At 38.1% G+C, this 12,444-nt stretch overlaps 1 protein-coding gene across 1 annotated transcript in view; it reads right to left on the bottom strand.

Annotated features, from left to right (window-relative positions):
* ndst3 (N-deacetylase/N-sulfotransferase (heparan glucosaminyl) 3) overlaps positions 1 to 12,444 on the bottom strand; it is a 71,067-nt gene that overhangs the window by 37,929 nt on the left and 20,694 nt on the right. Inside the window, exon 3 of the mRNA XM_073842399.1 lies at positions 1,863 to 1,950. Within this exon, the coding sequence (XP_073698500.1) occupies positions 1,863 to 1,950 (88 nt within the window). The remainder of the gene's footprint in view (positions 1 to 1,862; positions 1,951 to 12,444) is intronic.

Below are 12,444 nucleotides of genomic sequence, written 5' to 3' on the forward strand. Positions count from 1 at the left end.
ACATCAGATCCGTTCATTCAGGTTCAGTAGTGGCAGCTCTTAAAATGATAGCAGCTAAATAACCTAATAACCCAGCTGCTGTGATGCCTATTAATCAAAGAACAAAAGAAAAAAAGAGGAAATCAATAACTTTTGTAGCTTTAAGGATTCATCTATTTAATTTAGTATTTAATTTTTGATAACTTTATTTATTTTCTGTATATTTCCTACTTGCTTATAAGCACAGGTAGACAATAGGTTTATGTGAAGATTTTTTTAGTTCACTTAAATTAAAAATGTTTTAAAGTCTAATAAATGTTAAAGGAGACGTTCACTTTCAGAACAAAAATTTACAGATAATTTACTTACCCCCTTGTCATCCAACATGTTTGTGTCGTTCTTTCTTCAGTCATAAAGAAATTACGTTTTTTTGAGGAAAACATTTCAGGATTTCTATCCATATACTGGACTTCTATGGTGCCCACTTCAAAAATGCAGTTTCAATGTAGATTCAAAAGGCTCTAAACGATTCCAGCCAAGGAAGAAAAGGTCTTATTGAGTGAAACGATCGGTTATTAAAAAAACAAAAAACAAAAACAATTTATATACTTTTTAACCTCAAATGCTCATCTTGTCTAGCTCTGTGTGTACTATGTGTATTCCGGTTCAAGACAGTTAAGTTCGAAAAACTCCAATCTCATTTTCGCCTCCAACTGTCTATTCTAACTGTCTTGAACCAGAATACACAGAGTACGCGCCGAGCTAGACAAGACAAGCATTTGAGGTTATAAAGGATATAATTTTTTTTTGAAAATAACCAGTCATTTCACTAGATAAAACCCTTCTTCTGTGGCTTTGAAGCTGCATTTAAACTGCATTTTAGAAGTTCAAATTTGGGGGCACCATAGAAGTCCACTATATGGAATGAAATCCTGAAATGCTTTCCCAAAAAACAATTTCTTTTATGACTGGAGAAAGAAAGACATAAACCTCTTGGATGGCAAGGGGGTGAGTAAATTATCTGTAAATTTTTTGTTCTTCTCCTTTAATATTGATAGCTCTCAATAATACTGTAAATGTTGAATGGCTATAATCAATGGTTAAATATTAAAAAAAACGAAAAAAAAAACTTGGAGATATCAGAAATATTGGTATCAGTGATTCTCACCTTCAGTCATAAAAAAATATTTAACAAATATTAAAAATATACTCTCTTTTTTCGGTTTCTACATTAATTTGAGGATTGAATGTGATGTTATTCCAATATAAAAGTATATTTGAAACTTTAATGATAGGTTGGTTTAATTGTGATTAATGTCAGAAAAAATGTGCGATTAATTCGTTTTTTTAATAGATTGACAGCGCTAATAAATACACTTAAACTTATTTAATTTCAGATAGTTGCCATAGCAACATTTCTAATTTTCATTCAGTTCAAGCTGCAGTACTAAAATAATGAACCCTAAACTAAAACTAAAAATGTAATTAAATTAAATTCATAATATTAACTAAAACTATAATGGTGTATCAATGATACTAAAATAGCACTGGTCTCTTCCTGTCTATGTGGTTCTTTTTCAGAATAAGCTACAATTTGCAAAAGTAATCAGTGACACTAATATAAAGTTAATTTAGTTATCCACACACACACACACACACACACACACACACACACACACACACACACACACACACACACCACAAAAATAGAACATGTGAACTCTTAACATAAGAAACTTCACAGCTGCTATGGCAGAGTTCTGTTACCATGCCAATCAGAATATTATAAAACACCTTTTTATAGCGATCAAATCATGCATGTTGCAACAAATTAGTGTTTCCATCTTATCTTTTCACACCAACACACACATACACACAGTTACCTGTATGGAAGAATTTCCCAGAAAATCCCAGGTTAAAGGTGAAGTTAGAGATGTATGACCTCAACATGTTCTGTGTTTCCAGAAGAGCCTGAAAGATAGAAACATCAAGTATTAGAATCTGAAGATTGCACTGTTGACTGCCTAGCCACTGTACAGTGAATGCCCATTTATCCATTACATATCAATCAAGCATAATATACATCACAATATTGAGCTTTTTGAATTAACATCATGCGGTAGTATACGTGCGCGTGGTCTGAGAATACGCGTAAAGGATGTGATCGATCTTTCCGGGATGAGTAATGGCATTTGGGTTTGGCAGGTGCCTCATTGCAGCAGTTCCAATAAAACAGTCTCATATATTTCTAGCCTAAGACACCATGCAAATACAATCAATATCTGTCTGACAACTGACAGCGAGTGTGAGCGCGTGTGTCACTGTTTTGTAGGATATATGGTAATATCGCAGAAGGCAGGAAGGGGCGTGTTGGCTGACTTAGACGGTGTCATCAAGTCATTACTCACAGAGCTCGGGAAGATATGCTGACACACACTCCGGCACACACAGGCAGACACACACGGACGGGACCCAGGAGACAGGTGTAATATATTTGATTTTATCCTCCAGTGAGAGTGTGGCAGTTATCCCTGATGACATTTTGGTAATTAATTCCATTTACATTCAACTAAACAACAGCAACAAAATCAGCACAGGTACTCGCATCCTGGTAATCAAATCAGCTCGCCCACGTGACCGTGCAGCAGTCTTTGTGCGTTTTGCATCTTAACTTAATAAAGTGGCATTTTGATCGAGCGCTCATTAATTTAAAATGATCTGCCCTCACAAGCAACTGTCGTCTAATTCAATGTTCATGTCGTAATGTGATATTACTAAAACTGAGGCTTTCGGTGAGATGGCTTTTTGAATATTGAGTGGAGTGTGTTATGTGTCTTTTGGGAGGTTCAGCCTGATGTTTGATGCCTCATGGCACAGTAGGACAGAAGGTAAAGGGGAGTGAGTAAGATGAACCTTTGAGTAAGTTAACCCAATGTACAGATGACAAAAGATGAAATTTTGAATAAGAAAAACTAAACGTATTTTCTTGTGAAATGATTCCAACAATGTTTGTTTTATTTGCAACTTTAAAATATATAATTTACAGTGTATGCTTTTTACTTTGCCAAAGCACTTGATTGGTTTCAATACCATATAAACCATTTTATTGTAAGAATAGCTCTGTTTATAATGTTCAAACTCAATTAGAGGACCTAAATGAGTGGAGTTTTTTGTTTCTGTTTTGTTTTGTTTTGTTTTGTCAGGTAAAGATTTTAGTCTAGTTACAGTATATGTTTTAATAATTAGGGGTTGAAATCCTACTGTAATCCTGAAATCCTACTGTTAGAATGGCCAAGGATCTCCAATCTCCTTCTAAAACAGATTGGGCAGACCAAACCATAAAAACTTGAAACTTGGAGGGATGGTAGTATGCATACCGTCTACAACATCACCAAGGCTCACCCCAATTGGCCTGATGGGGGTGCTCTCAAAAGTATGAAATCACTCAAAACTGTTCATCTCAGGCTCAAATGTTGTCGGAATCCTTGGTTCAGGACAGAAAACGCAAAAACGGATTTGATTTTCGGTTATTTTGAATTTTTTGAAAAAAAAAAAAAAAAAAAAGTTTCGCAGTTGTAGGTTTTTTGTCCAACCTGAACCAAACCAGTGCAAAAAGACTTTCTGAAGAGTGTATATCAATAATTACCAAAAAAAAGAACTTTCGACTCACCGTCGCAAAGGGATGCCAAAACTTTTGAAACGGGTATAAACACTTTTCCTAAAATGGCTATAACTTTTAAATGGAATGAGATATCTTTGCCAAACTCAGAACACTTATGTAAGAGCTCAGTCTGAGGTTACATAAAAAAATTGTCAATATTGGTCAATATCACATTTTTCAAGAGCATAAACGATTGTATATTGCGTAGTTCTTCACATATACACACAACATTCATATGTTCCTCATTCTGAACAACTATATTGCCTATAAAACCACTGCTGACAATCAAATTGTTTGTTAAACAATTGAGACTATGTTTAAAAAAACTACTTCCTAGGTTTTTCGCTCAATCTCGAGGGAAAAAAAAAACACTGCAGTACAATTCTTTGGACTCTCTAGGTCAGTAGTTATCAAAAAAATGTTGTCTTTACCCTTTGGGTAGCTATAATGAGGTAGTTTAGAAAAGAGGCAATGTCCAGATATACCCAAAAACCTATAAATCCTAAATAAAAACTCAAAACTTCACAAAACTAGGTGAGCACATGCAACAGGTGATTTTAAACATGCAAATAATAGTTAAAAGGGCTTTAAAAACACAATATTTCTATGGTAAATGACCTCAAATAGCAGAAATGTTCATATATATTCATGCCTACACTATAGATTTTCACATCATACATTTGATCTCCTTGTTCTGAACAACTTTGCCTGTAGGACCACTGCTGTCAGTCAAATTGTTCTTTAAATATTTGACATTACTTTTGCAAACTCTTCCAGTCTGACCATAACAGTCATAAACATTAATTTTGGACTTACCAAAATTGCTTTTCTTTTTCAGTCATTGATTTAGGTGGTTACAGGCTTGCTAAATAATATGTAATGTCTTTTTTCATATATATATATATATATATATATATATATAAATATATATGTGTGTGTATATATATATATGTATAGCGGTTTGCGGTTGACCCATTTTTTTCATTACATTATACAATGTAAGTATTTACAATGAAGATATTTCTCTGATATTTACATAAAAAATTTAAAAAATAATAATGAAAACGTATCAAAGTCTTAAAAAGCATCAGTCAAATATATTAATCTATATTTTATATTAATATACATGTAAAATAAAATAAACATTAAATAAATTCAATAAATGAAAGCATATTTGTTAAAAGCACAAATTTACTATATTATAATTAATAAATAGATTACATCTAAAAAAATTAAAGACAAGAAATAATCTATGTAGAATTGTATTTTACTTTTCAGTTGATCAGTTTGATTAATTAATAGGATTTCAACTGATCAGTTCATTCTCAGCTTATAATGACCAGAAGCAACCACAGCCAAAAAAAAATCACATTTAAAATGTACAAAAAAAGTGTCATAGACACTTCTTTTTAATTTATCCAATGAGTCTTGTTTTATCCAATGATAACAGATGCCTTGAAAAAAAAGCAGACCTATTCGCTCTTCCTCGTGTGACAACAAACGGGACCTCATCTTACCCTGCAAAATATAGTTGGGACGTATTCTGTTGCAGGAGTGAGAGGGAAGAGTGCAAATAAAAGAAAGAGAGAGAACACATTTAATATTGATGTGGGAATCTGGGATGTTGGGAATCTGACATCATAAGATAATAAAGCCAAACCAGAGTGCAGGAAAGAAGGGAGGGGAATGACAGGATGAGAGAAGAGAGTGAACCTGAAATGGATGACAGAAGGAAAAAAGAGAGAGACGGAGCTATTCTAGGAGATTTTTACAGACAAAGTTTCCCGTTCTCTAAGCAAACCGTGACATGCGCACACACACGGTACATGGATAAATAGCAAAGCTCCTCCAAAATGTGAATCTAAAATAGCAACACAAACAACAAACATATCTGAAAAGTTACCGAAACTTCCTCAGCTCATTTCTACAGCCTGCACTCTCATCCACTGTCAGGGTCCTCTTGATTAAAATGCAACAAACTGAGCTAAATTAATTATTTAACGGTCAGGTTTTAAACAGCTCTGTCTTAAATCGATTCCTTACGTTTACTGCGCACACTTCAAAAGAGTGCGCATGAATCATTAATGCAATAATAAGCCAAAGAAGCAGCTTCATAATGGCATCGTAGCTCTGATGCTTCCCGTCAGCTTGGAGATATGCTGTCATAAGAGCCTAAAATAACCTGTTTTTTTTTGTCATTCATAATAACGAAAAACCTTCACATGCTTTATTCCAATATGATCTCCTTGTTGGTTTAGAGGTTTGAGTGTTGCTGTAAGTTTTGAGCCTTAGGCTTGGGCTACATTTTTATAAACCAGTCTTGTGGGTCTCACTTCAAGGGTAGTTTATGGTTAAGGATGTTTATGGGGTCCAGGTATGATTATTTGGTGAGAAGGTTGTTCCAGGACAAACAAACAATGTAAATCTGTGAGCTAGTCCTACTTAACACATTGTGCAAAATGTCCACATGTAGAGAATTTAAACCAACAGTTTTGCACTGGGTGTGAATTACAGAGAGGTTTAGGGAGGACTAGAGGGATCTGGCCATCTAATAAAAGAGGAAATCTCCTAAAAATGTATGAAAACATGAAAGATTTAAAAGGCATATGCATTTTAGACCAATTTTTACATATTACGTTTAAACAGCTTGTAAAACTTAATATAATTAATATGTCATGCTATAACAATACAACATAATTTCATCTGACTCTGTAAGTCATATTATTGACATTTTCTGAGCTGTTTAATATATAAATGCATAGAACAAAACATTATGGAAAAATCTAGACATTAAGTGAGTGTCATATTCCCAGTAGAACTGTATTCCATGATGCATTTGCCACAAATCGCTAAAAAGCTTACCAAATGTATTGTTAAAATATTTTAACTTATTTTTAAAATATGCTAATATTATCATTTATTGAAACAGCATATTTAGTTTTCCAAAAAGTAACCACAAAAGTTAAAAATTTTCAGATCTAGACTATCCTCCATAGAAAACTCATAGAAATTTAGTTTATTTAAACTATAAAACACTTTTTTCTAATATTTCTAATCTAATATTTCTGTAATATTTTATAAAATTTTGATTTTATATAATCTAACTTACCTTTTTAGTATTATTCATGTGAAAAATATGTTGCTATAATAAATGGCAGGGTTAACTATTTATAGTTTGTTATTCCATAACACTCTGGATAAACTTTATGATATATATATATTATAAAATATATATTTTAAAATATATCTACATTGCCGTTCAAAAGTTTGGGATCAGTAAGCATTTTTAATGGTTTTTATTGAGGTTTCTTTAAGGTTTATGTTTGATCAAAAATACAGAAAAAAATAATGAAATATTATTACGATGTAAAATAAAGTTTTTATTTTATTTTAATATACATTAAAATCTAATTTATTCCTGTAAGCAAAGCTGAATTTTCAGCATCATTCAGTATTCAGTGTCACATGATCCTTCAGAAATCATTCTAATATGCTGATCTTAATATTTTTTTGAAGCATTTTTTTTTTAAATAGAAATCTTTTCTAACAATATACGTACACTACTGTTCAAAGGTTTGGAGTCAGTAAAATTGTATTCTTTCTTTTTTTAAAAGAAATGAATACTTTTATTCAGCAATGATGTGTTCAGTTAAAAAAAGTGATAGCAAAGGCTTATATTGTTGGAAAAGATTTATATTTTTAATAAACTTCTCAGCGTATTAGAATGATTTCTGAAGGATCATGTGACACTTAAGACTGGAGTAATAGCTGATGAAAATTCAGCTTTGCATCACAAGAAAACATTATATTTTAACATATATTAAAATAGAAACTATTATTTTATATTGTAATAACATTTCGCAATATTACTGTTTTTCAGTTTTTTTTTTTATCAAATAAATGCAGCTTTGATGAGCATAAGAGACTTCTTTAAAAAACATAGCAAGTCTTACTGATCCCAAACTGTTGAACAGCAGTGTATAAACTTCAGAAAAACACATATAAAAAAATATTTTTTCCCCTCTAATGTTTCTAACAAATCAAAAATGCCATAAAATATGTTTCTGCAAAATTTGTAGTTTCTTTCTTGGCAGTTTTCTTGCATAACTGAAGTGCATAAGGGAAATATATCTAAAATATACATAAAAAAATATTTGAAACTTGTGTATACTAACATCAGCCACTAGGAACAGTTGTTTTTGCCAAGATTACGACTGGCATCACTTCTGTGGTTTGCAATAATCCAGATGCTGTGTCTGGAAACTAGTGACATTGGAAGCTTCCAGAAAACACACACATACACAAAAGCTTCATTTGCACCCTCACAAGCTGTCATTGCCAACGTCAAATAGAGATTGCACACAATTAAGCTCATTTCGAAACTTATTGTCATTGGTTGACCTAAAATGCCTTGGATGAACTGAAGTGGTAGAATCACTAATTTGAATTCATTAATCAGCTTCAGCCTAATAAGTAACAGCACACGCTCCGATCCACCCAGCTAGTAATCAGACAAAGTAATCAGAGCGTACAATGATACGGTTTCTTCAAGGAAAGTGCATTCTACTGACTTTTGCTCCACAGAAATTTAATCAGTGCCCTTAAGACGTAATGGAGAGATGTATAATTCACTTGCTCAATACAGGTGAGCAGTATAAATGGACAGTTTCATGAGACTTTTTTTGCTGAATTGTCTTTAACTGAAGGCGATGTTTAAATAAAAGTTCAATATTCTGGCATAAAATAGACATAAATTAGAGTTTCATAAAAGTTATACTTAAGGGCTTCTTTTCCAGGAGGCAACACTACAGTATGTGACAATAAAATGAAATTAATCAAATTCTTTTCCATTGCTGAATATCAAACACTGCTACATGACTGAAACTAATGAAAATGGTCTTTTTTATTTTATTAAATGTTAAGTAAATACTACAAGGTAGATATTTAATAATGGGTAATAAAAAAAAAAACATCTGAATAACAATCATCATGCTGGTCTTTGTTACATTTAAATCCATTACACTCTCACACAAACTGCTTCTAGGCAATAAATATATTTAAAGAATTGTAAATAACATACAATTAAATTACATTAAATGTTTGAAATTCACCACCTGATCTCCTGAGGAAAACGTACCTGTGGGAATTTATTTTCCGCAAGACGCAAAATACGTCCCGCTATGTACGTGCCATGACATATTCAATGTGAAATGTCCACTGAGTGATGGTACTGTACATTAGTTTAAAATGTTACAGCATTAGAGTCATAGCACCACTTAGAACTATGACCAGAACTATGGCGACACAGAAAAAAACAACATCACATAAAACGTACCATATGTACATTCATCTGTTCCAGGGGCAAAAAAACGAATGTTCTTTTAGCGCCACTCAGTGAACATTTCACATTGAATATGTCACGAAACATACATAGCGGTTCATATTTCGCATCTTGCGACAAAGTTCCCACAGGTACGTTTTCATCATGAGATCAGGTTGGAAATGGAGGTTCGCTCATTAAAGTCCCCATGAAATCACTATTTAATTTTTTTTGGCTTTTAGAAGAAATATGTTAGCCTTAAGGTTATAAGCTAATGTGTTCCAAAACAATGACAAAATTTGCTTTTACAACATATAAGCATTCAAAACTTACAGTCTCTAATTTCCACCAATATGCATAAACGGTTTTGATGACATCACCTTGCACTTCAGCTCCTCATCAAACATTCTGTCCAATCAAATGCTCTCTAGAATCTGAAGCGTCCCTCCCCCTACACTATAAATAGCAATATCACTTTTCTGGCAATATCACTTTTAGCATAGCTTAGCATAGATCATTGAATCCTTTTAGACCAATAGCATCGCGTTCAAAAATGACCAACGAGTTTTGGTATTTGTCCTATTTAAAACTTGACTCTTCTGCAGTTATATGTGTACTAAGACCGGCGGAAAATGTAAAGTTGCGATTTTCTAGGCCGATAAGATTAGGAACTACACTCCCATTCCGGCATGATAGTCAAGGAAGTTTGCTGCTGTAACATGGCCGAAGCAGGTGCAGTAATATCACGCAGCACAACGTGACCAACTGCATGCACAGGGAGCGTTCCTCATTGGAAGTTATCTAGCTGGGAACTAATTTCAGGCGCTGCATGATATTACTGCGCCTGCTGCGTCCACATTACGGCAGCAAACTTCCTTGACTATTACACCAGAATGGGAGTGTAGTTCCTGATCTTATCGCCCTAGAAAATTGCATCTTTACATTTTCCGCCGGTCTTAGTACACGATAAAACTGCAGAAGAGTCAAGTTTTAAATAGGACAAATACCGAAACTCGTTGGACATTTTTAAACGCGATGCTATTGGTCTAATAGGATTCAATGATCTATGATGAGTCTCTCTGGGCTCATCAGCGTCGCCCTGGCAACACATGCACGGCACCTGCACATCCTCATTATGGGCTGATCGGTCACAGCTGCCACCGCTCTCATTTCGACAGACAACTGTCTCATGCTGAACGTGCTGGTACTAACCTTTTCTCTCTCGTCAAACAGAAGGCAGCGAGTGACCGACAGCCCGACTGAGCACGCCTGGACACCCAACTTCACGAGCACGAGGACTTCGCAGGAGCACCAGCAACGAAGACAGCACTCACCTTATTTCTTCCCTCACCTTTTAAAGTATTTAATAAATCCACCCTCCGGGGCTATTTCACTGAGCGACCTTGTTGTGTGATTTCTCACCCGTGACACCTGGTGGAGAATGTGGGCAATTGCATGAGAAATCACACACATGTGTTCGCATTGCACCGCATTAAAATTATAATTTTTTTCTGTTCACCCCCTCAGCACCGATCGGAGCCCTCTCTTCCCATGGAGCTGGACGAACTGCTGCAGCGCCTTACAGAAGTAAGGATCTGCCAGCAACAAATTGTGGAACATCTGGCCACTCGGCAGGGCAGAGCTGAAGAAGAACTCGCTGCCCTCCGTGCCCAAGCTGCCCAGCCAGTTCCACTACCTGACCCCCGAATGCGGGCTGCCTGGCTCTTACCAAAGATGACGGCTCACGATGATGTTGAAGCATTCTTACAAATGTTTGAAAATACGGCCAACCGTGAGGGATGGCCGATGGAAGATTGGGCTTCGGCGCTGGCACTCCTCCTCACCGGTGAAGCTCAGCAGGCTTATTTCTCTCTTCCCCCTGCGATCGCTGGAGACTACAAGGAAGTGAAGCGTGAAATTCTCGCCAGGCTTGGTCTGTCCCCCATCTGTGCAGTGCAGCAATTCCACGAGTGGGAGTTTAAAGCCCGGGTGCCAGCCCGAGCCCAGGCCGCTGAACTCATCCGTTTGGCTCAACATTGGCTGCTGGAGAACCCAACGCAGCTCAGGTAGTGGAACGAGTGGTCATCGATCGCCTCCTCCGCGCCCTGCCTCGGCCCCATCGTCAGGCGGTGGGCATGAGGAACCCCGCCACCGTCCTCGCCCTCGTGGAGGTGATCGAGCTGGCGGATGCTGTTCACCATCGGGAGGCTGGGGAGAGAGCGCCGCCGTTTCCCTGGAGGGTGGTCCAGGAGCGACGCAAGCTGGAGGGCACCTCGCGCGCAGTTGGCAGACCGATGGTTCCCTCTCCAATGGACGAGCCAATGCCCACCGCTGAACCAATGACACCTCCACGGACTTGGCTGGCGGGCTGCATCGTCCATCAGCGTGTACCACCTGCAGCTCCAGAGGCGGACGTCAAGCTGAACGGCAAGCCCGTCCGGGCGCTTCTGGATTCGGGCAGTGCAGTCTCCCTCATCCAGGCCCAGCTGTGTCCTCCTCACCATGGCCAAAAGAGTTACCTACCGATCACATGTGTGCACGGGGACACCCAACAAGTTCCAGCTTGCCGCGTGAATATCGCCGCCGTCCATGGCCCGTGGAGGCTGGATTGATGAAAAACTTACCAGTCCCCCTACTGCTTGGAAGAGATTGGCCGGGGTTCGACCGCCTGCTCACCGCCGCCGCTCAGCCCGCCAGCCCGGAAGGGAACCGTCGCCGTCGCAGGTGGCCAAGTTGGAGCCATTGACGGCAATGACTTTCTCCCACGGCTCCATCCTCTCCCGCACTTCACTGTCCGGAGCGTTCTGCTATACTGCGTCGCCCAGTGAAGGGGGGAGGAGAAGGAACTCTTAGTCGTTCCGAGAACGAAGACGGAAACCATCCTGGAGCTAGCCCACTCCCATCCGATGGCAAGGTCACCTGGGGGCAGCAAACACCATTCAACGAATCCGGGATTGTTTTCACTGGCCGGGCCTGGAGGTCGACGTGAAGGGGTTCTGTAAAGCCTGCCCGACCTGCCAATGCACGGCGCCCAGGACTCCTCCCCCCAGCCCGCTGATTCCCCTGCCCATCATTGAGGTGCCCTTTGAGCGGATCGGAATGGATCTTGTGGGGCCATTGCCTAAGTCTGCTCAAGGACATGAACACATCCTCGTCATCGTGGATTACGCCACCCGTTATCCAGAAGTAGTCCCCCTGCGGAAAGCCACAGTGAAAGCCATCGCCCAGGAGCTGTTTCTGTTGGCCAGCCGGGTTGACGAGCTGTTGGACCGCCTGGGGAGGGCCCGGTACATCTCTACCCTGGACCTAACCAAGGGATACTGGCAGGTACCACTTACCTCTTCTGCTAAACCAAAGACTGCTTTTTCTACCCCTAGTGGCCACTGGCAGTACCGGACCCTCCCCATCAGCCTGCATGGAGTGCCTGCAACATTCCAGAGCATGATGGACATCATCCTGAGGCCCCACCAAGCTTATGCGGCCG

The sequence above is a fragment of the Garra rufa genome, chromosome 6 (assembly GCF_049309525.1).
Source record: "Garra rufa chromosome 6, GarRuf1.0, whole genome shotgun sequence".
Classification (NCBI taxonomy): Eukaryota; Metazoa; Chordata; class Actinopteri; order Cypriniformes; family Cyprinidae; genus Garra; species Garra rufa.